At 42.5% G+C, this 25,420-nt stretch overlaps 1 protein-coding gene across 21 annotated transcripts in view; it reads right to left on the bottom strand.

Moving 5' to 3' along the window:
- BAZ2B (bromodomain adjacent to zinc finger domain 2B) overlaps positions 1-25,420 on the bottom strand; it is a 240,185-nt gene that overhangs the window by 156,931 nt on the left and 57,834 nt on the right. For all 21 annotated transcript variants that reach the window (XM_068245688.1, XM_068245677.1, XM_068245680.1 and 18 more), the window contains exon 2: positions 3,011-3,157. In XM_068245688.1, the coding sequence (XP_068101789.1) occupies positions 3,011-3,155 (145 nt within the window). In that variant the 5' untranslated portion in view covers positions 3,156-3,157. The remainder of the gene's footprint in view (positions 1-3,010; positions 3,158-25,420) is intronic.

Raw genomic sequence — 25,420 nt, 5'->3', positions numbered from 1 at the left:
GTATCTTCCATCCTCTAAACCTAAAATTGTGCTAGATGCTATTATTCCCCCATAACCCTCTTTCCCCATGGCAAATACTATCTTCCATACAAACCTAGCATACTTACAATAATACAATACAATAACATTTGTAAAGCGCTTTTCTCCAATAGGACTCAAAGCACATCTTGATCTAATACCTTGTATAACTCTTTTGTGTTAAATCTAGCCCCCTTCCTCAGGGCTAACTATTATTACTCCTCCAATACTAACATTAACCTCTTCACTGCATAGCAATAACCCAACACACTAGCAAACCAAAAAAAAAAAAAAATATGAAACCACACAAAAATACAGAAGCCCAAACAAGCAGCTGAGGACAAGAACTGGCTGTCAAAGTGATCTGTGCCGAGAAGATTAAAGGTGAGATTACACAGATAAGTGTCATTTTGGCACAGGTCTAAGTGTGTTGTGTGGCTTTGATATTCTTAGCGCCTGTGTCTTTTCGGTGCAGTGATTGAAAAGACCAGATGCCAGAATTTCCATGGCTACAATACAAGCTTCCGTCTAAATGAATTATCGCCCTGTTCATAACTGTCAGTAAAGAAAGTCTTTACTTTGTTTTACACGCATAACTGACAGGTGCAATTGAAATGTAATAGATAAGTAAGATGTTCAGGTAGATGGTTAAGACACCTTTCAAGCTGATAGTGCCTCAAAAGGGAAAGAAAGCTGGAGGAATAGAGGTTCTTAAAGAGTACCCGAGGTGGATAGTTATATGGGTTATAGGACACAGAGGCATGTTCTATGCCTTATGACATGTGTCTGTGTCCTTCTGGTGCCGCTGCCAGTCCCCCCTGGGCTCTGCTGTTCCCCCAAAAACTAGCAACAGACTAGCGACAATCTGATTGTTGCTAGCCTCCTTTTCCCCCTTCCTGCCATCAATCACCTGCTCTGCCATCTCCTCCATGCCTCGCTCCCCCACCTCCTTTATTGCCTCGCTCCCCCGCTTCCATCACCTTGCTCCCTGCCTCTGCTGGCATCATCCAATTGGCAAACAAAGCCAAGACCCAGGAAGTACTTCTGGGTTGCGGCCACCTTGGATTTCCTCCACCGGTGATAGGACATTACACCGGCTGTGGAGGACGAATGTGGCCACGGAGAGAGCGGCGTTGAGTGGCGCAGATGCATCTGGGAGGCGGCATGGAGCATATAGTATATATTTTTTTTTTTGTTAATTTCATACTGCCTCAGGTTAAAGCAAATCTGAAGTAAAAATAAACATTTAAAATAATAAAATATATGTGTAGTATGGATAATAAATAGAACATTATTAGCAAAGAGAAGAGTCTGGTATTTTTATTTTCAGTTATAAAGCTTTATTTATAACACTGCATCCCACTATCTTAGAATCTACAATTTATATTTTAAGCTGTAAAGGCTCATACACACGTCCATCAAAGTGCACAACCAACTCCACAACATGACCAACCCCAATGACAAACCCTTTATACGACTATACGTATTTTCTGAGCACCGACCAACTAAACAACCAATTCATTTACATACTGAACATGCAAGTGAAACGATGGACTGCATGACAGCGTAGCTCACGTTAGGAAGTGGGTAACGCGAGCTACACTACTTACGCACCGCGCGTACACAGTGTACACCAACGCTCCTCGCGCTAAAGGCTGGTAACCTTGCCGCGTAGTTGTAGTCATAGCAATGTTACTGGCCTTTTGTGAATCAACCCCAAGGTGCTAAAATATCACCTTTGGGAAAACTGAGGAAAAATATGTTATTGAATAAGGGCCTATGTGCATTACTGTCAGTCTTGACCCACCATACAGTGTATGCAATGTGCAAGGTAACATAGTATGTAGACCTTCCTATTACTGTCCACAGTGCACTAACAGGTTAATGTATGGCGCATTATAACACGTCTGGAGACATTTTAGTGGATGATGCATATGTTTTTCCTCTCTATTGTATGCACGCTAACACACATGGAGCTTGATTCACTAAGCTGCACTGCTATAGCAGCGCAGCTTAATGACAGCAGGGAGTGTTATAATCCCCTCTGCACGGTGTAAAATTACGCTCGGCTTAGATAGTTCAAAGAGCGCTTCGGTATACTTAACGAGCGCTCCACTGAACCCGGCAGGGTCCAGTGGCGTTAAAGTACGATATTCCTGCACTTTCATTGGCCCCGTATGCTGCCTGTCACTTGACAGTCAGGCTATTGGGCCAAACAAAGTGCATCAATATCGTACTTTGAAACCACTGGACCCCATTGGGGCTCCGGACAGGTTCCGTGGAGCACTTGTTAAGTATAACGAAGCGCTCTTTAAACTATATCAGCCGAACATAATTTCACAGCGCATGCTATGGCTGCATAGCGTGCGCAGGGGATTATAACACTTGCTGCTGTCTACAGCAGAGCAGCTTAGTGAATCAACCTTATGGTGTGTGCTAAAATGGGCATGCATTACAATGCATACATGAATGGGGCAGATACAGTAGCACGAGCAAGGCCTTAATGTTAGATGTTTGGGGAAAGGGAGGAGAGAAAGTTGTTTTGAGAATATGAAGTTTATCCTAAATTCTATAAATTATATCAAACCTTGTTCATCTTCAAATCCATGGTTCCACCTACCCTAACCTCTTACTTTTTCCTAACCATTAAGCTAGCCTGATGTTGAACACTAATCCTCCTCAGTATGAACCTTGATCATCGTTGATCCGAATCAGAAAGGCCTTCTTGATAACCGCTTCTGCCAAGCCCAATGAAAGAGTGGCAAATCTCTACGGTATGTTTAATTTCCCACTTGCTCTTGAAAATAAGCTAGTTTGAATCTCATTGGGTATTATAGAAGGTGTTTAAACTATAATTGTGCTTGACAAATGCTTATACTTTTGCTTGGTAAATTATACAACAGTCCCTTAGTTCTCCACTGGAAAAAAACATATACTTAAAGCATTGTAAAGTGATTCTGTACTTATGCAGGATTGTTGGGCCCAGACTTACCGCAAGCAGTGATGGAGGCGCTCAGAGGAGTGATGCCAGTGGAGATAGCTCCTTTAGAGACCACTGTGACTGCTGATGCTGTGGACGGTGAGGGAGAAGCCGCAGAAGAAGGGTTTGATGGTGTTATCCTCTCTGCAGACTCCATATCTGTCAAGACAAAGAGAAAGGAATTCAAGAATCTATAATGTCCACTTCGATATAAGCAATAAAGACAGAAATGTTAAGCTTGACAACCCTCTGGTCTTCATGCTTTCACTCACTCTGAATAGTCCCAGTTCCCAAACCAGAAGCAGACGGCCATAGTTTGAGCCAGACAACCCATGGATTGTGGATTTACACGGTATATATCTCACAATGCTAAGAAACAGCTTTAGGAAAAGTTGTCCACAGTTCTAGGCACAAGCGTTACATAGTTCATGTTGTTCGGCTACAACAGAGGGGAGGAGGGACAACAGCTCAGCACACAAAGGAGCAGCTTGTAGCGGGCAAGGTAAGGAGGGGAACAATGCACTAAGTCATCACAATAATCAAAAGAGGCGGCAGGGGTCAGATGTACACGTGGTTGATTCTCTGTCTGGAAAGCCCAGCCACAGCTGAGTTCCCTTTAGCATGAAGTGCTCACTTTTTGGCGGTGGCGGCAGGTGGCGTCCTCGGCACTACCATAGCCTGCAAGGTTAATTACGGCTCTGGTGCGCCTAGGCACTTAGAATCGCCACTACTAGTCACTACACTGCATTAGCAGTAAGGGTTCTCTGTTTATTTTATGGAAATTCACGCCAAAAAGAAATCATGGAGAAGAATGTGATCAGTTTGACCAGATGACCATTTTGTAAATCTCTGAATCTCCGTGTTACGATCCAGTAATCATGCCTCACTTTTTCTTACTGGAAGCATACGTGGAATATGATCTCCAAATCAGTCACCTGATCAATTTGATCACATGGTTCTCTATGAATTCAGCTCAAGGATTGTTCATCTATCATTATTAGAAAGCAGAGATGATTTTTTTTTTTAATTTTATTTAAATGATTTCTCCTGTAGGAAAAATCATGTAGGTGTGAAAGTGAGCCATAATCACATGATCAGTTTTAATGTCTCTGACTGGCTGGTCACAATTGTTCTGTCACAAGCCACTTCTGGTTACTGACTACAAGAGGAAGTGTTACCAATCTGGGGTAGGGGTGGGCCAAGGCAATTTGTGGAGTGAGAAAACCTATCAGGAGCCATTAGTGCAATATGTTGAGCGCAACCTCCCAAAAAAGGTAGGATAAGTAACAATTGGTAGATGGAGGCACCAAAAAATTAATTAATTAAAACTAGTTTAAAAAGAAGAGGTATAGTTGGCTTACCTCTACTGTGGCATTCAAAGCCGCCAATATAACTCAACTGAATTTTCAAGAGTTTATTGCACAAAAGTAGGGCCAGGCAATGTGTTTCTCTGACATTTCCCGCTTCAGCAGGTCAATAAAAACCTCAAAAAGAGCCTTTTGGCCAGCGATGGTTAGAGTTGAGCACCTGCACCACCATTAGTTACAGTTGAGCATACTGAGGCACTCAAGTCTAACTATCGCTGATTAGAAGGCACTTTTGGGGTTTTTATTGACCTGATGAAGCTGGGGATGCCCACAAAACACATTGGCCTCAATTCACTAAGCTTCATCAAACACTTTATCAAACGTTTGATAATTTACTTCATGGGTAAAATCTAATTTTTAATTCACTAAGGTGCTATATATTTCTTTAACTTTTTATCAATAAAACATTTGATAAATGTATAACATCTTAGTGAATTCAAAATTAGATTTTACCCATGAGATAAATTATCAAACATTTGATAAAGTGTTTGATAAAGTTTAGTGAATGGAGGCCATTGTCTGGCCCAACTTCTGTGCAATAAAGTTTTGAAAATGTAATTGAGTTATATCAGCTACTTTGATATCCTTGGGAGAGTTAAGCCAATTATACCTCTCCATCTTAAATGGTTTTAAATGATTTTATATTTTTGGACACCTCCATTTACCATTGTTACAAACACTACAAGACAATCAGAGACTTACAAATTGGTCATGTGATCATTTGTCACTGGAGAGATTGATCTACTACCAGCAGAAAGTAAATACAACATGTAGCAGACAGGAGTGGCCTTCTCAGTGCAAACAAACTGTGAATGCAGCCAAAGCACTGAATGTCAATGAGGGGACTTTAATAACCTAATGACATTGGAAAGTGAAAAAACATTTTTTGAAAAATTACAAATATATAGGCTGCATTTGAGACGCGAGCGTACACAGAATTATTTGATATTTCCATGTATGCTTCATCAATAAGAGCTGTAATGCAGGCCAAGGTCAGGCTGACTGCTTATGACAAATTAACATGAATCACCAGCAGCAAGCTTAGGAAGTGAAGATGAAGGTAATTCACTAGAAAACGCAGGGACATGCAGCCGGGCCAACCAGCATCTCATGAGGAACTGCACTTAAAAGCTTTACGTTCATTACACCACGTTCTACTACTGTATATACTGAATACCCAACGCATTTAAATGGAAAGCATACTTTTTATTTTTTACTTTAATTTTTTTCAACGTGTAAAAGTGGCCACACACCATACAATATAATTATCCAATTTTACAGCAATTCAATAAAAACGATCGGTTGTTTCCCGTTTTCATTTCATAAAAGAAGATCGGGAGTGTTGGGAGTGTGTTAATTGTTCTGATCAATTTTTATGAAAATTTAATAGCGTGGGGTAGATTGACAATTTCTCAATGTACTTGATATACAAACGCAAGCAATGTTTTCTGAGTTTTCAACAGATTTTTGAAATGTTATATTAAGTCAGAAAAAATTATTGCAATTCTTGGATTAACCTCCCTGGCGGTTTATTTATTTTGCCAGGGAGGCTGCAATGTGTTTTTTTTTAATAAAAAAAAAAATATTTCATGCAGCCAACTGAAAGTTGGCTGCATGAAAGCCCACTAGAGGGCGCTCCTGATGTGTACTTTCGATCGCCTCCGGCAATCGAAAGTAACAAGATAAGCCGCAATGAGCGGCCTATCTTGTTTCGCTTTCCTCGTCGCCATGGCGACGAGCGGAGTGACGTCATGGACGTCAGTCGACGTCCTGACGTCAGAGCCGCCCGATCCAGCCCCTAGCGCCGGCCGGAACTGTTTGTTCCGGCTGCGCTGGGCTCGGGCGGCTGGGGGACCCTCTTTCGCCGCTGCACGCGGCGGATCGCCGCGGAGCGGCGGCGATCGGGCAGCACACGCGGCTGGCAAAGTGCCAGCTGCGTGTGCTGCTTTTTTCAGAAACGAAATCGGCCCAGCAGGGCCTGAGCGGCGACCTCCGGCGGCATACCCCGAGCTCAGCTCGGGATTACCGCCAAGGAGGTTAAGAAGATATTTCAAAAATGGTATGGTCTGTGGCCACCTTAAGACTATATATATAGAAATTCTCCCCTGATGACGCAATACTGCGAAACCGGTCGGGAAGGTAACAGGCGGCACCATTGTCTATTGATCTACGATTGACCATTACATGCGCACTAATCTTCCGGGGTTCCCGGTTTATGGGCCCCGTATGTGAGTTATTGTTTTTATATCTACTGCCTTTTAAAGAAATGTTATCTAAATAAATGGGTTACGCTTAGATATTGCAGTTTTTGTTTTCCTATATAAATTCCTGAAACTTTACCTCCATACGGATGTCCACTGGATCTTCACGACGTCTGATGTTCCCTGGACGTTATCTGTGACCTGAGCCATTTTACAACCTTATAATGTGGGTTGTTGGGAGCTGGTAAGCCTTTTCTTGTTTTAATATTTGGCGGATACCTACCTCTGAGCATTTGATATATTGTGGTGAAGAATTTATCATTCCCTACATACAATGACTTTCTAAACCTGCGCTGACCTTTGATAGAGTTATATATATACATACATAGGAGTATTCCATCTAGTGTTTCTCGTTTCTACAGTAATCACTCCATTCAATGAGCATGTACCTTTATTGCTTACTGTTATTATACTACACATTAACTATGTATGCATTTGTATATCTGTTGCTGGATGTTGCATTCACTGTGCATTAACTATTTATATCTCTATGGTCCCCGCTGTTGTCTGATTTGTATTCTGTTCATTGGCACGAGAGAAGTAGACACTACATAAACGTAAAAAAAAATTATATATATATATAAATATATATATATATATATATATATATATATATATATACATACACATTTTATAATATTTTTAAATATGACATTTTTCACTGCACAGGGGCTTTTAAGTACATTTGACCCGGGACAAAGCTATAGGTAAGCACTTGGGTATGCTCTGAATGCATATACCTTATACGTTGTCCGTTCCTCTCCACGGTCCACCCCTGGCCCTACAAACAGGAGGGGGTAAGTGTTAGGCACTAGGAGGAGTGGTATAGTATTAGGCATTGGGGGGTGGGGGTTAGTGTTAGGCATTAGGAGTTGGGTTAGTGTTAGACAATAAGAAGGGTGGGATAGTGTTAGGTATTACAGTGTTCTCCCAAGGCTCTTTTAGCCGGGTGCTCCACCCAGCTAGTTTTGGTGAGCACCCGGCTGTCATCGGCTCTCCTCCTCCTCTGCTGTAAGCAGAGAAGCGCCGGGCCTGCATTCTGTCATCTCGCCCCACCTGGCTACTTTTTCATGCCACTCGGCTACTTTTTCATGCCACCCAGCTGGAAACACATTCTGGGGAGAACACTGTATTAGTAGGGGAGGTTAGTGTTATACATTAGAAATGGAGGCTAGTGTAAGGCATTAGGAGGGGTGGGTTAGGTGTTAGGCACTAGGAGGGGTGAGATAGTGTTAGGCATTAGGTGGGGGGTTAGTGTTAGGCACTAGGAGAGGTGGGATAGTGTCAGGCATTAGGAGGGGTGGGATAGTGTCAGGCATTAGGAGGGGTAGGATAGTGTTAGGCATTAGGAGGGGGGTTAGTGTTAAGCACTAGGAGGGAGGTTAGTGTTAGGCGCTAGGAAGGGTGAGATAGTGTCAGGCATTAGGAGGGGGGTTAGTGTTAGGCACTAGGAGGGGTGGGATAGTGTTAGGCATTAGGAGGGGGGTTAGTGTTAGGCACTAGGAGAGGTGGGATAGTGTCAGGCATTAGGAGGGGTGGGATAGTATTAGGCATTAGGAGGGGTGGGATAGTGTTAGGCATCAAGAAGGGTGGGATAGTGATAGGCATTAGGAGAGGTGGGATAGTGTTAGGCATTAGGAGGGGGGTTAGTGTTAGGCATTAGGTGGGGGGTTAGTGTTAGGCACTAGGAGGGAGGTTAGTGTTAGGCGCTAGGAAGGGTGAGATAGTTTTAGGCATTAGGAGGGGTAGGATAGTGTTAGGCATTAGGAGGGGGGTTTGTGTTAGGCACTAGGAGGGAGTTTAGTGTTAGGCACTAGGAAGGGTGGGATAGTGTCAGGCATCAGGAGGGGTGGGATAATGTTAGGCATTATGAGGGGGGTTAGTGTTAGGCATTAGGAGGGGGGTTAGTGTTAGGCACTAGAAGAGGTGGGATAGTGTTAGGCATTAGGAGAAAGGGTCAGGGCCTGTTTCCACTCCACGCAGATTGGATGCAGAAAAACTGACTCCAATGAATGACTATAGGAAAATCTGCATCAGAAAAATCACATTTAGTGGAAACAGGCCCATAGGCATTCATTGGAGTCAGTTTTTCTGCATCCATTCTGCATCCAATCTGCGTGTAGTTGAAACAAGCCCTTAGTGTTAGGCATTAAGAGGGAGGGTTAGTGTTATAATGGGCGCAGGGTAAGTCAATAGGAAAATATCGGTAACAAGAGATTACCAATATTTTCACTATCACCTTTGTCTGGTGCTCAATTCACTAGTCGGCAATGCTACATGCACTCTTACATACTGACCACAGACAATTCAACAAACTGAAGATGAGAAGAGCAAAGGAGGATCTGTATGTCTGGGAAGGCCTAGGACACGTGTATATAAATATGCTGAAAGACGTGCTAGTTCTATAGAGAACGCTCAAACGCCTTCCTGCTGCCAGAGATGAGCATATGGCAGCAGTGTGGAGAATTAAGAAACAGGACTTTGGAAGGTGAAATAGGAGCCGTTATTCCCCATAATAAAACCACTTTCACCTTCTAAAGTCCGGAGAGTGAGTAATGTACACATTCCGACAAGAATATCCATTCTGACTTGTCAATGTTAATGGTACTCTCTGCAGTAAGTCAGCTTTAGAGGATAGCCGTCATAACATCATTTTGTCGGCTGACCCAACATCGTACAGCAGACCTGAACTCTGTACGCACTTTTTTCACTTTCTCAGGAGAAAAATTATCTGTTATCAATGGTAAAGTAATTTGCCCTTCTTTGGTGGCTACAAAGCTTCAGTTTTATATAGACTGTGTGACGACTCTCTGTGGTTATGGGATTTAACCTTCAAGACTCTGCAAGGAAAGAGACCAGGAGCCCAATGGCGCAGTATCGTTAGGATAAGAGTAGTTCGAGTAAGGTAGTAAGTTATACTCACAAGGATAGATTGCACTCCTGTCACTAAAGGGTGATAGTTTAAGTTTATTAACAAGCTATACTATATGTGGTTTCGTGTCTTTCCTGAAGGTGTCTTTTCATAACACAGTCCTGGGTACAGGGTTGGAGGAGGAATTGAGGAGCGAGCGTGACTGTTACACAAACATTTGCAAAGAGTGTACGGACTGGTAATCTAAGAGCAGCGCGATCCACTGGAAGTGAAGGCGTGTACATATATAGGTTGTAGACTTTTGGTAGTAAAGTTGAGCGCAGCACTATTTACTGGGAACTCCTGCAGCCACCGTCAGAACCTACGGGAAATAAACCGTTTCCGTTCGGTGACCCAGATCTGCTGTGCAGGTGCTGGTCAGTCGCTCTCCTTGGATTAATGAAACATGAGGTTTGCAATACTATACCCAAACTATACCAAAGTAAGGGTTAGGCTAATACTAAGAAGAAACTGTAAGAGGCGTCCTAAAATACTTATGATCTAAAATACAAATATAAAGTGGGAGTAGTTTGATCTTACCTCTTTCAAGGAACAATCTACATGAGATAGATATAATATTTAGAGAGCGAGTAACCAAGCAGCTCAGGGTAACCCAAACTACTAGGAATGTATAGGAGGATAAAAGGGACCAAAAAGCCCTCCTACTAAAAAAGCAAAGCTTGGTGTATTTGCCTTCTTAAAACAGAAGGAAATCTGCAATAATTCAGCTATAAGTGAACATTTGTGGTTACCCACAATGCACTACTACTGAATATGCAAATTATCCCTTTTCACCCTTGGTAAGCCAAGAAAGCATCCAGAACCGCTGGTGTATAGCAAGTCTATAGCTTTTTATTGATGCACATAAGACAACGCGTTTCACGGGTACTGGCCCGCTTCCTCAGGGCAATATAAAGTGCCTCTGTTGAGGACGTCACACTGCTGCAATGCATCAAAAAATATTATATTTATCTCATGTGGTTCATTCCTTGAAGGAAGTAAAATCAAACTACTCCCACTTTATATTTGTATTTTAGATCATAAGTATTTTAGGGCACCTCCTATAGTTTCTTCAGTTTAATATAGCTTTATTTTGTCTCATGAGAACAAGGTGCCATATTTAATTCCACAAATACTTGTAGATCTTGACACCTGAGCATATGTTACATTCAATGTGCATCCCCGAACTCCCTCCCCACATGCCTGTCCCTTTTTTTGTCCAAGCTACAAACCCGCCGTACAAAAGGCTGATCTGCTTGACGGCAAACAACGTATTTATATTTTTGTACTGACTTTTGTTGTTTGTTCTGATTCGCAAGCTGGCAATTCCTTGGAAACACAAACATAAAATTTTATTCCATCAAAAAAATGTCTTTTTTTTTGAAAGTCACCGTGAACAATTTATTGTGCATTTTAGAATTAGATTACGGTTTCGGTGTTTATACTTAATCAAAAATGCAACTTGACTTTTTTATCTCCAGCCGGCCTTTATTTACCGTTGTGGCATACACAGCAGTTCAGTCTCGGGCTCATCCATCTGAGGACGTGTTCAGAGACGATAAATCACAGGAATGAACCTGCCTCTGAGACAAAAGGAGATCTAATTGAGAACAGCAAAGGAGAATTTGCCTTGTTTTTTTCATGGAGCGCTGCTGAATCCCTTCTTTTTTTGGCAGAGGGTTTTATTCTCATGGATCAGAGTATAAAGAAACACATTCCTGATGCACTGTTTAGGGAAGAGTGTTTTCTCAACTACTTATAGGGAAGGGAGGCCACCAGGAAAATGTGGAGGAGAAAAGTTTAAAGAGCAATGAGAAAAAAAAACAACAACAATGGCAAGCAGTTAAAAGGAACTATACTGTAAATAACCTAATGACTAAAATTGCTTTTTTTTTTTTTTTTACAATATTCATTGCACAAGTGCCCTTCGGGTACTATTTAAAGTGGACCTGAACTCCTGCACAGGACAGAAGTAAAACATAGAGAAATGCACCCTGTATGTATTTAGAGAGTTTAGCTTCTGTAATTTTCCCTCATCTGTGACTAATCACAAGTTGTAATTTGGTCCCTCAGCTGTGTCAGCTGACTGCACAGCAGACAGCTAATTTGTAAACACAGGATGTTAACAATATGTCAGCTTCCATGAAAGCAGGAAGTAGGTACACTGCAGATTTATTGCAGGATTTGCATCAGCTGTAACACAGAAAAGCTCATTATGCTGTTGATTATCTTTTAGAGCAGAGAGGACGCTCTGAGTTCAGGTCCGCGTTGAAGGACAACTGTTACGAGAGGGATATGGAGGCTGCCATATTTATTTCTTTTTAAGCAATACCTGTTGCCTGGCAGCCCTGCTGGTCTGTTTGGCTGCAGTAGTGTCTGAATCAAACCAAAAACAAGCGTGCTGCTAATCTTGTCAATGACAAGATAATGTCAGAAACACCTGATCTGCATATGCTTGTTCAGGATGTATGGCTAAAAGTATTAGTGGCAGAGGATCAGCAGGAAAGCCAGGTAACCGGTATTGTTTAACCACTTCAGCCTACAGTGTCGTTTCACCTTATGCATCCGAGCAACATTCGCCTCCCATTCATTCGCCAATACCTTTATCACTACTTATCACAATTAATTGATCTATATCTTGTTTTTCCGCCACCAATTAGGCTTTCTTTGGGGTGTTACATTTTGCTAAGAATAATTTTTTTCTAAATGCATTTTAATGGGAATATTAAGAGAAAAATGGAAAAAAAATCATTATTTCTCAGTTTTCAGCCATTATAACTTTAAAATAATAAATGCTACCATAATTAAAACCCACACATTTTATTTGCTTATTTGTCCCGGTTATGACACCATTTAAATTATGTTCCTATCTCAATGTATGGCGCCAATATTTTATTTGGAAACAAAGGTGCATTTTTTCAATTTGCATCCATCACTATTTACAAGCTTATCGTTTTAAAAAGTATAGTAATATACTCGCTTGACTTGCATATTGAAAAAGTTCAGACCCTTATGTAACTATTTATGGGGTTTTTTTTGTAAATTTTTTTTTTTTGATTAAACATTTTATTTGGAATTTTTTAAAGTGGGGAGGTAAACAGGGGATTTTAAATGAAATGTATTCAGTATATTTAAAAAAAAATAATGTAGATGTAGTTTTACTATTAACAGTGAGTTTTTGATTTTTCGTCCTGAAAGCGAGAGCTCTCGCTTACAGGACCAGAAGGGCTGACGTGGGACACAGAAAAAGTTTTTCTTAGGGGGACATAGATCAATGAATGGGATCTGTATTCCCATTCATTGATCTCAGGGGAAGCGAAAGGTGGCGGGAGCACGCGCAGCCCTGCAGCAGCTGTGCAGGCTATCTGGATGGATATATCCGTCCAGATAGACCGAAGTGGTTAAAAGAAAATAAATATGGCAGCCTCCACATCCCTCTCATTAAAATGTTCCTTCAAAGAGGACCTGTATTGAAAATAACCAAATTAATAAAATTGCTTATTTGTTTTTATAATATTCACTTATAAATTATTTAGTCAGTGTTTCTCCACTGTAAAATCTTCCCACTCTCTCATTTAATTTATCACAAGTGGTGACATCTTCAGTTCTGCCAGGTGATCAATAAAGGGTATTTCAGAGAAATATGTGGTAGAGAGGTAATGAAATGTATTATTCAGATCTCACCAGATTATTTTATCCTGCATTCATGACTCCTTTATTTTTCAATGATTGAAGAATCTCTCTATCCATGATCTTGGCAGTGCCAACTGCATGTAAAATATAGCCCTGGCATTGCATGGTGCCAGCTCTCATTTGCACATGTCCTCCTGCTGAGCCTAATGGGGCAGTGGTGTTTATGAGTCAGCAATGTGTCTGAGGCCAAGTGAATGATATTTATGTCTCGGGGAGCTCTGCTGCTTTGGTAAAGCAAAGATGATGAGATCCAAGCAGCCCCCAAATACCGCCCATTGGCCTGAGGTGAGTATTTCACAGTGTAACCCCAGGCTAAATTCCAATAGCCCGTTAAGATGAAATGTTGTATATCTGACAAGTAAGTAACTTTAAGTGGGATGAAACGCAATATTCACGAAAAAAAAGCCTGTTGTTTTTAGTGTTCACTGTCAGCTTTAGGAGAAATGTGGTATAAAAAAAAAAGAAAATGATATTTCTGTTGGTTTCCATCTTTACTGTTCTGTGACACCAAACTTGACCTAACTCCTGCCGTTTCTTTTTTTTTCTTTCTTCAACCTAGCTTAGTGTTAATGTTACCTCCCTACTGCCACAGCTTAGTGTCCCTCCCACAGCAAACGTCAGTTAGCCAACAGGCTTACATCACTGTGTAAACTCTTCAAATAAGGAAGAGGGAGTGGGATTCACTTGTTGATTCTTCTTGTCATAGTGTCACAACGTATTACCTTCTTGTCATAGTGTCACATCTTATCCAAAATAGGAAGCTTTATTTTATTTGCACGCTGAGATAAGCTTGTTACAGACCAGGTAAAAAGAAGAAAACTAAATTGGGTGAGATATAGGGACATGTTTAGAAAAAAAATAGGTTTCAAAAATATTTTGGGTGCACTATTTTTTGGGGCAAATTTTAATTGTGGGATGTTACGACCCCCTTTAACAAGCATCTTCTCTCCTCACACCTGACCTCTTTAGTATTTCCTTTTTTTTCACAGGATTGATTGTCTAGCTTCACCTCTCAGTATTCTCTTATATAAACTACTAAATTTACCCCTCATCACCTAAAACTTCTAAATCCTTCATTATCTGTTTAAATACAGCTAGGCCAAAGAATGCAGATAGATATTAGACAAATAATAGTGAAGAAAAAAAAAAGAATTGTAGAAAAGCTGACTTGCAGTGAGTTCAGCTGAGATTGTGAAATGGTGACTTTGAGCAACACAAAAACAGTTATTTCATATACTCTCTGTTTGTCTTAAGAAATGGGGAGGAAACAGAAACAACAGAAATCTGTCTACACGTTTTTACAAACCTTGTTCCCATGCATTGTACTGGAAGTCAAGGACTCATCTCTGCCAGATAAGTGTGAGAATGATCCTTGAAAATACAAACTAAAAAACAACAGGAGAACAGTGGGAGCTAGATCTAAAGCTCTGTACACACGCCAGATGAAACTTGGTCAAATCGGCCAATAACGTCTGCCTCTGACAAGAATCTGGCCTGTGCACGGCAGCCTCCATCCCCTCTCATCCACTCGGTCGAGAGAAATGTTCTCCCTGCTTACCCAGCTCCTGCATGACACCAATCCTGTGCCACTTCGTTTTCCCTTTGCCCCAACATAGCAACAGAACATGCTGCTAGCCTGCAGGCTTGTGACACGCCTGACAACCTCAGTCCTGCAATGTCGCTGGAGGAATCAATATGGAGGTACCAATCCCTGCCAGGCAACACTGATCTAGCGTGTGTACGGGCTTTTATAAAGTAACACACATTGGCCTCAATTCATCAAGCCTTACCGCATTCAGGAATGCAGAAAACAGTTGACTTTACCAAGCACTTAGGAAAATGTCAATTCATCAAGGCTGTTACCACATGGAAAGCTGAAATTGCCGAGCAGTGAGGTAAATCACCAACTTGTTTGGTAAATACCTAAACGCATGTCAGTAAATGTCAATTCATCAAGGTTACAGCATGCAGTAGCACACAGGAATGTGTTCGATCATTACCGACTGTTCTGAGGTTACGAAAACCAGCTTAGAACGCCTTCTGTGTGGATATCCCCATGATTGACAGGAGCAGGGACACAATAGGAACAGCCCCGGTCTCCTGCAAGTCCAGCTGATCGGTTGTGAAAGGTTCTCCGGAGGGTCTATCTTTTATACCTCCCAAACAGCAAGCAGAGAGTACAGAATAAAACAGGCTTCCCCTGCGGCCACTCAGCCTCTTTGGTTCCTGTTTGAATATGTGGCTATGCTGATGGGAAATTACCTAAGTATGGCATGTGTAATGTCTCCTGGAAGTTCTTCTAAGCTGTGGCAACTAAATAAAATGATAAGAAAAAGAATGGACAGATTCAGAGCAGTGGAGGCAGTATAACAAAACATGCACATCTAAAGGTATGTCGGGATGCTTCTTACAATTGTAATGCTGTCTTTGCACGGAGAACAGCATGTAACAACAGAAACTATTCTGCTGTTATCAACAGATTTTTGTCAGTGGGCTTCTGTAAATTATCAAACTTCTACCGCAACTGTGAACATTTTGATGAATTCGTTTTTAAGAAAAAAAAGTCTAAAATACAGAATGTGGTATTTTTTTTATCGAACAGCTTTTGATGAATTGAAGCCATTGGCCCTTATTCAAATACATTTTTCTCATAAGTTATCTCCCGGCAGATAATTTTGCTTCTTCTGTTTAAAATAACTTTCCCGCACTCTGCAATTGTACCAAAAAGTAGGCAAAAAAGAACTGTCAAAATTATTCTCAAGTATTTTCAAGCTCACTGGTGTCTTAAAGGACCTTTTATTGATAAGGTGTGAAAATATGACCAAGGAAAAAACATAGGAGAAAAAGTGAACTAAATAATGGCCAAGGGGGTTGATTCACAAAGATTTCTTATTTTTCACCTTAAAGAGACTCTGTAACAAAGTTTTCAGCCTTATTTCTTCTTTCCTACAAGTTTCTATACCTGTTCTAATGTGGTCTGTCTTACTGCAGCCTTTCCTACTTGCACAGTCGCTGTATTATCTCTGTTATATAATCTAATCTTCTTTCCTTTGTCAGCTCAGGCTGGAATGTGCTGCTCTGCTTGTGATAGGAAGAAGCTATACACACCCTCTCCACGCCCCCTCCAGGATCTGTGTGAGTCATAGACTGAGCTCCTCTCAGCCTATCACATGCTGGTTAGCAGCCATGTCTTTTGTTTGTAAACACTGCCTAAAACTGGCAATTACAAGCCAGGATTGCAGCAGGGAGTGGCAGAAACAGCACAGAGGGTCACAGGAGAACATAATGAATAGAAAAGGATTCTTTTTATTGTAAGACTTTTACAGTACAGATTCTCTTTAAAGCATGATATAAACAAATAAGGATAGATAATTCATGAGATAAACATAAGAAGAGATAAAGCGATGAATCAAATAAAAAAAAGGAGAGATACGGTAAACCATCACTTAAGTCTAGTGAGTTAATAAGTAAGGTGAGATAATTTAATAGAAAATCTTTGTGAATCAACCACCTGATGCGCGGCTATGAAAGGGTGGTAAATTATACTCACCTTTTTCATGCTGCCACATCAGACAAGCCAGCACAAAATAAGCAGAAAGACAATTTGGTCTGTTCTCTCTCTGACTAGAACAAATCCCAAATAGAGATGGCCAATATATATAGCAGAAAATAACTAGACAGCTGTCTCTCCATGTCTGTGGCTACTGTAATCTTTTCAAAACAAAAGAAACGCACTGAAGGATCCGGGAAAGGCAGAGGCCAGATTCATAACGGTGCAGAGTACAAAGCTGAGCTGTCAGGGATTATTGACAATGGTGCAGTGTGTCTCTCCTCAGCCTCACCTACAGATGGCTCACCTGAGGTCACCTGACCGGCATCATATAAATCTGCTCACCAGACCGCTACTGTATCTAGTTACACAATTTTCCAAACCAGAAAGGACAAAAAGAAATATTGAAATGAATTCTCCAAAGGACCTTTTTTCTGGTTAGTGGCTATACAGTGCAGGTGACGTTCTCCTAAAGCTTTACATGCGCAATTAGGCAAGAGTAGGGTTAAGGTGGACATACATTAGACCATGGGTGTCAAACACAAGGATCTTGGGCTGAATGCGGCCCTCCATGCCATTTCATGTGGCCCTCCAGAGCTTCAAATGTGCATCACTGTAAGCAGTAAAAGCGACAGCAAACTGACTTCCCATCTAGAAGAGCGCACCGGCAGGGCTAGATTTACCATAAGGCACTGTAGGTACGTGCCTACAGGCGCCTGATGATGGAAAGACGGCACTTTAATGTATGTGTTTATGAGAAAGGGTCATATTAAGACAGGCTGCTGAAGGCTGTGAATCCTCCGCTTGTCAGCTGCTCTCGTGCACCGGCTGGGTGCTTGTTAGCGCTCAGTGCCGGGGGTTGACAACTAATTATGTTATTTTCACTACAGTTCCCCTTTAAAGCGGAATGAAACCCAGCATTTCTTCGTTGCTCTAAAAAATTATTTACAGCATATTATATACAACCAGCATGTTTTTTTTTTTTTTTACCAGAACAGCATTCAAAGGGTTACACACAGTACTTGAAAGTTCCATGCAGAGAAATGTGGACGCATTCTGAAGTGGAGATAATGTTATCTTGTGTTTATTTAACCACTTCAGGATTCTGCGTACGCTTAACTACGCCTCTGAATCCTGAAGTGGATTGCATGGAAACCGCCGCTCGTATGAGCGGCCGTTCCATGTCAGTTCACGGAGGGTGTCTCCGTGAACACCCTGCGAGCCGCCGATCGCGGCTCGCAGGGTAAATGTAAACACGCGGGGAAGATCTTCCCCGGTGTTTACATATATACGGCGCTGCTGCGCAGCAGAGCCGTAGAGGAGATCGGCGATCCCCGGCCTCTGATTGGCCAGGGATCGCCGGCATCTGATAGGCTAAAGCCTATCCTATCCGGCGCAGGACGGCTTTCCGTCCTGCGCCGTACACAGGGGACGGGAGAGGGAGGGAAGGAGGCAGAGGGAGGACTAGTGCTGCGGAGGGGGGCTTTGAGGAGCCCCTCCCCCCCCCCGCTAGGCACAGCAGCGCGGCGGCGATCAGACCCCCCCAGCAGGACATCCCCCTAGTGGGGAAAAAGGGGGGGGGGAAGTCTGATCGCCCTGCCTGATTTCTGATCTGTGCTGCGGCTGAAGAGCCCCCGCAGCACAGATCAGCCAAACCACCCGGAATCCGGAAGTGGTTAATTGTATCAAGTGAGGAATATGACACATTCTCTGACTATGCAGAAGCTCATGGACACAGACAGACACTCAAAGCATGAATAAAACCAGTTATGAATAAAATGCAAAGTCAGCTCTCAAAGCAAAAAACTGTACTTTTGGGAACTTGTAATTTCTTAATGAATAATAATACTTATGCACAAAAGCAAATATGATAACCGTATGGCATATCAAAAGTAGGAAAACATGTTTTTATTTAATATTATGTCAGGGTTTTATACCGCTTTAAGTTGCACCCGAATGGCACTCGAGCAGCAGGCGGGCGATGAACTGCTTGACAAGCGCCCATGTTAACTGTCTGTCTGATAGAGGCCTTACCTTGACACATGCCATCATCTTCAGGTAACAAGTCACAAGTCCCTAAAGCTAGGTTCACACTGGGGCGTTCCGCTGCATTCCCTGTATAAAAAGGGTCGCAGGGCAATTGTATTGAAAACTTGCATTGTGCTTTAGGAGTGAAGCATACAGTTCATAGGTAAGCTTCACTGCCTCATCCCGGGAGGCGCTCAGCATGCTACGTGTTATTCGGATGGACCCCCTGCTCTGCTGATGCCAACATACCATAGAAACATAAGTGCATTGCGTTACAATGCCATTATATCATCAGTTGTGATGGGACGCTATGGACGCAGCGTGAAAGAAGCCTTCAAGGGTACATTTAAGAATTCAGCAGTTTGGATTATAAGATACAATGTTAGTTTTTCAAAGTTCTACCTTTTCTATCATTTAAACCATTATCTCACAGTCTACATTCATTCCAAATAAGCCCCAACTAGCCCCTGAATCGATAATACAATTACAGTATCATCCATTATTGATTGTGCCTTCCACCTGAAGAGATATGAGTAATCCCTTGCTATAATAGTATTACATTATTACAGTCCATATATCCACCCCTTACACTACAGTAACTGCATTTTGCTATTCTGATGGCTTCCCTGCCTCCCTCTGATCCTTCCAAACCCACTAAAACTTCACATAGATGTCTATAACAGAATTATTCTTTGCATCTGTGATCTGACTCACATCTCTGTGATCTACACATTAGGTCTTCTTAGGGCTGGTTCACACTGCAAGAGCTTTTAGTAAGGGCAGGGATTAGCTGTAGTAAAATATCACTATCATATACAGTGTTTTACAAACAAAAAAGTTACTGTAAAATAGTAGAATAATGGAAAATGTTACCGATATTCTACTATTGGCTAAATCTCGGCGCCCAAATTTCCAGACGCCTTTATGTCGCGTACACACAATATACTATGGGGTTGATTCACTATAACAAATAGCATGCCTTATCAGAGTTAACATGTATTATCAGAGTTAGCATGCCTTATCAGAGTTAATATGCCTTATCAGATTTAGCTTGCCTTATCGGAGTAGCATAGCGAGTGCTACAAACTAATGCCTGCTAATTGGCAATGATGAGAGCTCCACTCGTCTTGCCCTGAGCCCCTGCGAGTCCAATCACTTTAAAGGACATTATTCCTGCACTTTGATTGGCCTAATAGGCTGCCTGTCACTTGACAGGAAACTTGACAGGCAGCCTATTAGGCCAATCAAAGTGCGGGGATAATGTCCTTTAAAGGGACTGGACCCGCAGGGGCTCAGGGCAGGACAAATGTAGCTCTCGTCATTGCCAACTAGAAGGCATACGTTTGTAGCGCTCACTATGCTACTCCGATAAGGCAAGCTAACTCTGATAAGGTATGTTAACTCTGATACGCTATTTGTTATAGTGAATCAACCGCTATGTTAGTAAGGGATAAAAAAATGGCCCTTTACCGCTCATCCACCAATCACACTTCATATTTCACTGCTACAATACTGTAAAATAAACCTTGATTGGTTGTTGAGTTTTACTGTACCGGACCACATCACTGCTCTTTACACAATGCGATCCTTGTATCTGTTCTTCCAGCCTGTATTTACATGACTTTTACACGACTTTCAAAGCTGCGTATCGTTTGCAAGCGCTGAGGTTACAAACTTAACGACATGACAATAATGTTGACATTTCTCTTCTGGGGGAAGCCGGGGCTCAGATTATGGGAGGCCATGGGAGTCAGGCAGTGCATGTGGTTTACCAACAGCGTGTGTGGTTAATTTGAAGGGGCTACATTTAAAGTGGAAGAATGCATCACAAAACCGCACCTCTCAAACCAAAACCCCAGAAGAAAAGTGGCTTAGCTACACTTATGTTACAAGCGCTGACAACGAGTGTAAGACAAGCAATTAATACCAGCGATTAACCAGTAAATGGTAGGGTATATTATTAATAGGGGCTGTTCTGTAGGTTTCTCTTGGTATCCTTTACATGGGGAGAGGAGATGGGGAACAGAAGAGAACGTAAGTTCTCCTGAAAATCTTGATTCAGTGGCTACAAAGTGCAAAACAATGTGCCCATTAATGGTCATTTTTAGCATACAGTCGTATTTCTGATCAGATTATTCAAACTGTGTTGTATGAAAACAGAGAAGTTGGTGGTCCCAATCAATCCTTAACAATCTTATAATCAATCCTTTCCTCAAAGCGGACCTGAACTCAGAACTTCCTCTCTGCTCTAAAAGATATGCAACAGCATAATAACTTTTAAAGAAACCATTTCTTTGTTACAGCTGATACAAATCCTGCAATAAATCTGCAGTTTCTTTACTTCCTGCTTTCATGGAAGCAGACAAATTGTTAACATCCTGTGCTTTCAAATAAGCTTAACTGCTGTAGCAGTCAGCTGACAAAGCTGAGGGATCAAATAACAACTTGTGATTGGACACAGATGAGGGGCTAATTAGGCAGGCTAAACTGCCTTTCTCTATGTTTTCCTTCTGTTGTGTGCAATAGTTCAGATCCTCTTTAACCACTTGATGACTGCAGTGTTAACCCCCCCCCCCCCTAATGACTAGCCTGTTTTTAGCTCAGCTGGGCTGTGCAGTTTCTTCAGCCTCCTGCACAGCCCAGCTATGGAGCCCAGCGATCGGACTAACATCTTTTTTTGTCCCTAAGGGGACATGCCGCCGGAGGGGTCCAATCGCTGTGGCCGTTGTTAGTTTTTTTCCCCCTCAGCCTGTATCGGGCTGTTTCTCCCTCCCTCCTCCCTCCCCTTCCCTCCTCTCCTCCGTCCTGTTCCGCCTCTCAAAGGCATCAGCCTATGAGAGGATGGTGATCCCCGGTCAATCAGAGGCTGTACAGTTGTAAACAAAGGGTATTTCTTTCCCCTTTCGTTTACAAACAGCCTGCTAGCCGCGAACGTCGGCTAGCAGGCTACTCATGGAACTCTGCTCCGTGATCAGGCAGGGAACAATCGTGCATGCGCGCAGCCTTTCCCTGCCAAACTGCATCTCCAGGACTTGACGTCAGGCGGTCTTGAAGCAGTTAATATTAACCCTAAGTGAAAATAGATTGATCAGATAATCAATTGTATCTATCCTCCTACTGATAACAGGAGAAGGAAAAGGCCCCTCCCCTAGTGACTCCCTCCCTCCTTCCTTATGCAGAGTCCCAAGCAGAGCGTAACAATAAAAATAACAATAATATTTTTATAGCGCTTTTCTCCCTGGGGACTCAAAGCGCTGTGACCCTGCATAATCTCAAAGGCTCGGGAGAAGAGGTGAGTTTTTAGCCTTTTTTTCAAGCTGTCCAGAGAAGGAGCCTCTTGTACTGATTGTGGAAGTGAGTTCCATAGAGTAGGGACTTCATAGGAAAAGGCCCGAGCACCAAATGTTAGGTGTATCCTGGGAATAACCAGCTTCATCTTGTTTGCAGAGAGCAGGGTGCGTGGAGGGGCATAAAATTCCAATAGATCCGCTATGTATTTGGGTCTCAAATACTCATGGAGGGTGAAGTCTAAGATGCCAGGACATCTGTGATGTAAATCCGGGCCTGACTGACTCTATCACTACAAATGTCCAGAAAAGCAATCTGAGATATTTTCCAGTTGCATTTTCAGAGCACATAAATAAATGCGAGGGTTAGCACAGCTGTCATCCATAACGCTAAGCCATAAAAGAAGCCCTGTGTGTGTTGCACCCGCTTTACTGAATATCCAATGACCTCCCCCGTAAGTGCCGTCACACCTCCCGGAGAAAATAAACCATTTGTGTGTTTACAGTTCAGGCAGGATGAGCCGGTAACATCATGCATTACCAGCGATATTCCACACAAGCCTTAACTTTGCTCCACTCACATTTCAAATGAATATTATTAAGTCCAAGTGTGCACAGCTGTCAAGGTCAATGGAAATATGCCATTCTGGGCCAAACAAAATGTCATTTGTATGCAGCAATCTGGAGCTGACAGAGAGGTGGATGAAGCTTATCAGGATGGGGCAACGTGACATCATTCTCGAGTAAGTGCAGAGCTGACCTCTGTGTGCTGCATTCGTTATGTGCCGATTTGCTTTTTGCTTTTTTTAGTCTTATAATACATCTTCTTTTTTTTTATTAAAGAGAAACCGGTGCTTGCTGCTGCCTTGCTGCTGGAAAGCTTCAACATTACCAGAGGTGACAAGGATTTCACAAGAGACTGCTGGGGACTGATAACATGTAAAATAGGATTCTAAGGGCTGCCACATGAACTGCTGGGCTTTCTGCATTACAAGAGACTGCTAGCACAGGTAGTTCCTGGTTAACAAATGAGTTAGGGATTATAGGTTCGTTCTTAATCTGAACCCATTCTTAAGTCAGAATACTGTGCCATCTTTGTCCCCGTACCTCCTCTGTGCCCCCTGTGCCTGCAGTGTCCCCCATTTCACCTCTGTTCCCCTGTGCCTCCAGTGTCCCACTCTGTCACCTCTGTTCCCCTGTGCCTCCAGTGTCCCACTCTGTGTCACCTCTGTTCCCCTGTGCCTCCAGTGTCCCACTCTGTGTCACCTCTGTTCCCCTGTGCCTCCAGTGTCCCACTCTGTGTCACCTCTGTTGCCCTGTGCCTCCAGTGTCCCACTCTGTCACCTCTGTTCCCCTGTGCCTCCAGTGTCCCACTCTGTGTCACCTCTGTTCCCCTGTGCCTCCAGTGTCCCACTCTGTCACCTCTGTTCCCCTGTGCCTCCAGTGTCCCACTCTGTGTCACCTCTGTTCCCCTGTGCCTCCAGTGTCCCACTCTGTGTCACCTCTGTTCCCCTGTGCCTCCAGTGTCCCACTCTGTGTCACCTCTGTTGCCCTGTGCCTCCAGTGTCCCACTCTGTGTCACCTCTGTTCCCCTGTTCCTCCAGTGTCCCACTCTGTGTCACCTCTGTTGCCCTGTGCCTCCAGTGTCCCACTTTGTGTCACCCTCTGTGTCCCCCTGTGCCTGCAGCGGCCCTTTCTGTGCCACCTCTGCAGCCCTGTTCCCTCAATGTCTCCCTCTGTCCACCTCTATGTCAACTCTGTCCCCCTGTTCCCTCAGTGTCCCATCTGTGCCACCTCTTCCTCTACTGTGCCTCTCGGTTCCCCTTTGTGCTTAATTCTCTCACCATTTGTGCCTCCACCTGTCCTAATAATAACTGCAATGTGCTAATTTCTTTTACGCAAAATTTCATATAAAATGTCACAATTATGATTATACTTAATTATGAATTTGAAAATCAATTAATTTTCCATAATTCACGCAAACTTCCAGATGGTCCCGGCACTGGATGACAGGTTTGCTTTAAAATGTATACGCAGGACTCTGGACTCACTGTATAGTATAGCGGATTACAGCAGAAATTTCCTGCCAAATGGACATTTTAAAACAATCTGTTTTACAGGGAAAGGGGCGCACACATGCACATACAAGTGTGCACACGTGCGCGGCCACTTCCTGCTGCCTATGGATGGTCGGGAAGTGGTTAAACACATTTCTTTGCATTTTCTGAAATTGATTTTTTCAAAAAGTACAGGTATTTTTTGAAAAAATGTTTTGACTTGTTCCCACAGAATCAAATTTTGCATTTTCATGCTGTTCGTATAAACGGGTCATTCATAAGTCAGGCGTTTGTAAGTCGGGGACTGCCTGTATTTTACAAGAGCTACTGGGACTACCACATTACAAGAGACTCTTGACATAAATGACTTTGAAGGACTGTCACGTATTACAAGAGACTCCCAAAGGCCACTACATCACAGTAAATCTGAGGACTCCTATATGGTACTAGAAAGTGTCACTTAACAAGAGACCGCTGGCGCTGCTGTGACGACCACATTATGGGACCCTGGTGAGGACTGACAAGATGTTACAGGTGACTTCTTAACACAAGATGATGAAACAGGTAGTTTAGACCACTGGTACGTAATAAGAGACTTCTGAAGACAGCCGCATTTGTCAAAGAGAATTTTGACAACTTGTATGTTAACAGAGACTGTCAGGGACTTCTACAGTACTGTAATTACTATATCAACCAACAAATTACTATCATCTCTGTTAAAGTGTGTTTCCATTCACAGAAATGAGACCGTTCAGTATGGCCTTCATCAAGGCCATATTCCAGCTATTATTACACAGCATTTGTTTAATTATATCCTGCAACAGTTTTATAAAGAGTGCTAAAGATATTTCCTATACTTATACAAGAATATACTTATATAAGCAGAATGCATCTACACAAGCGTGCGGGTAGCGCATGGCAATATTACCTGTACCAACACTATCAGAGTATCGCGTGTTGCAGAGTTACTTCAAACAAGTACATTGGGTAACTCTAGCATTTCTGTAATAACAGTGTTGCAGTACTTGTTTAATGCACGTTACCATAGCAATGCTTGAGTGACCCATGAACTGCGGGATGCGCTAATTGCGCGATAAGCAGTACTCTGCTGGCCTTAGTAACGGTAATCTATGCGCAGGCATATTACCACTATTACATGACAGACCCCATATTACATAGTAAGTTTAAATGAAAAAATAAATGTTTCCATCAAATTCAAACAGAAGCAATCAGTTTCACCTCATGCAGCTGGTCAATTCAGATGCAGC

The sequence above is a fragment of the Hyperolius riggenbachi genome, chromosome 7 (assembly GCF_040937935.1).
Source record: "Hyperolius riggenbachi isolate aHypRig1 chromosome 7, aHypRig1.pri, whole genome shotgun sequence".
Lineage (NCBI taxonomy): Eukaryota > Metazoa > Chordata > Amphibia > Anura > Hyperoliidae > Hyperolius > Hyperolius riggenbachi.
Note: the sequence above shows the minus strand (reverse complement) of the source record. Positions and strands in the feature narration are given on the sequence as shown.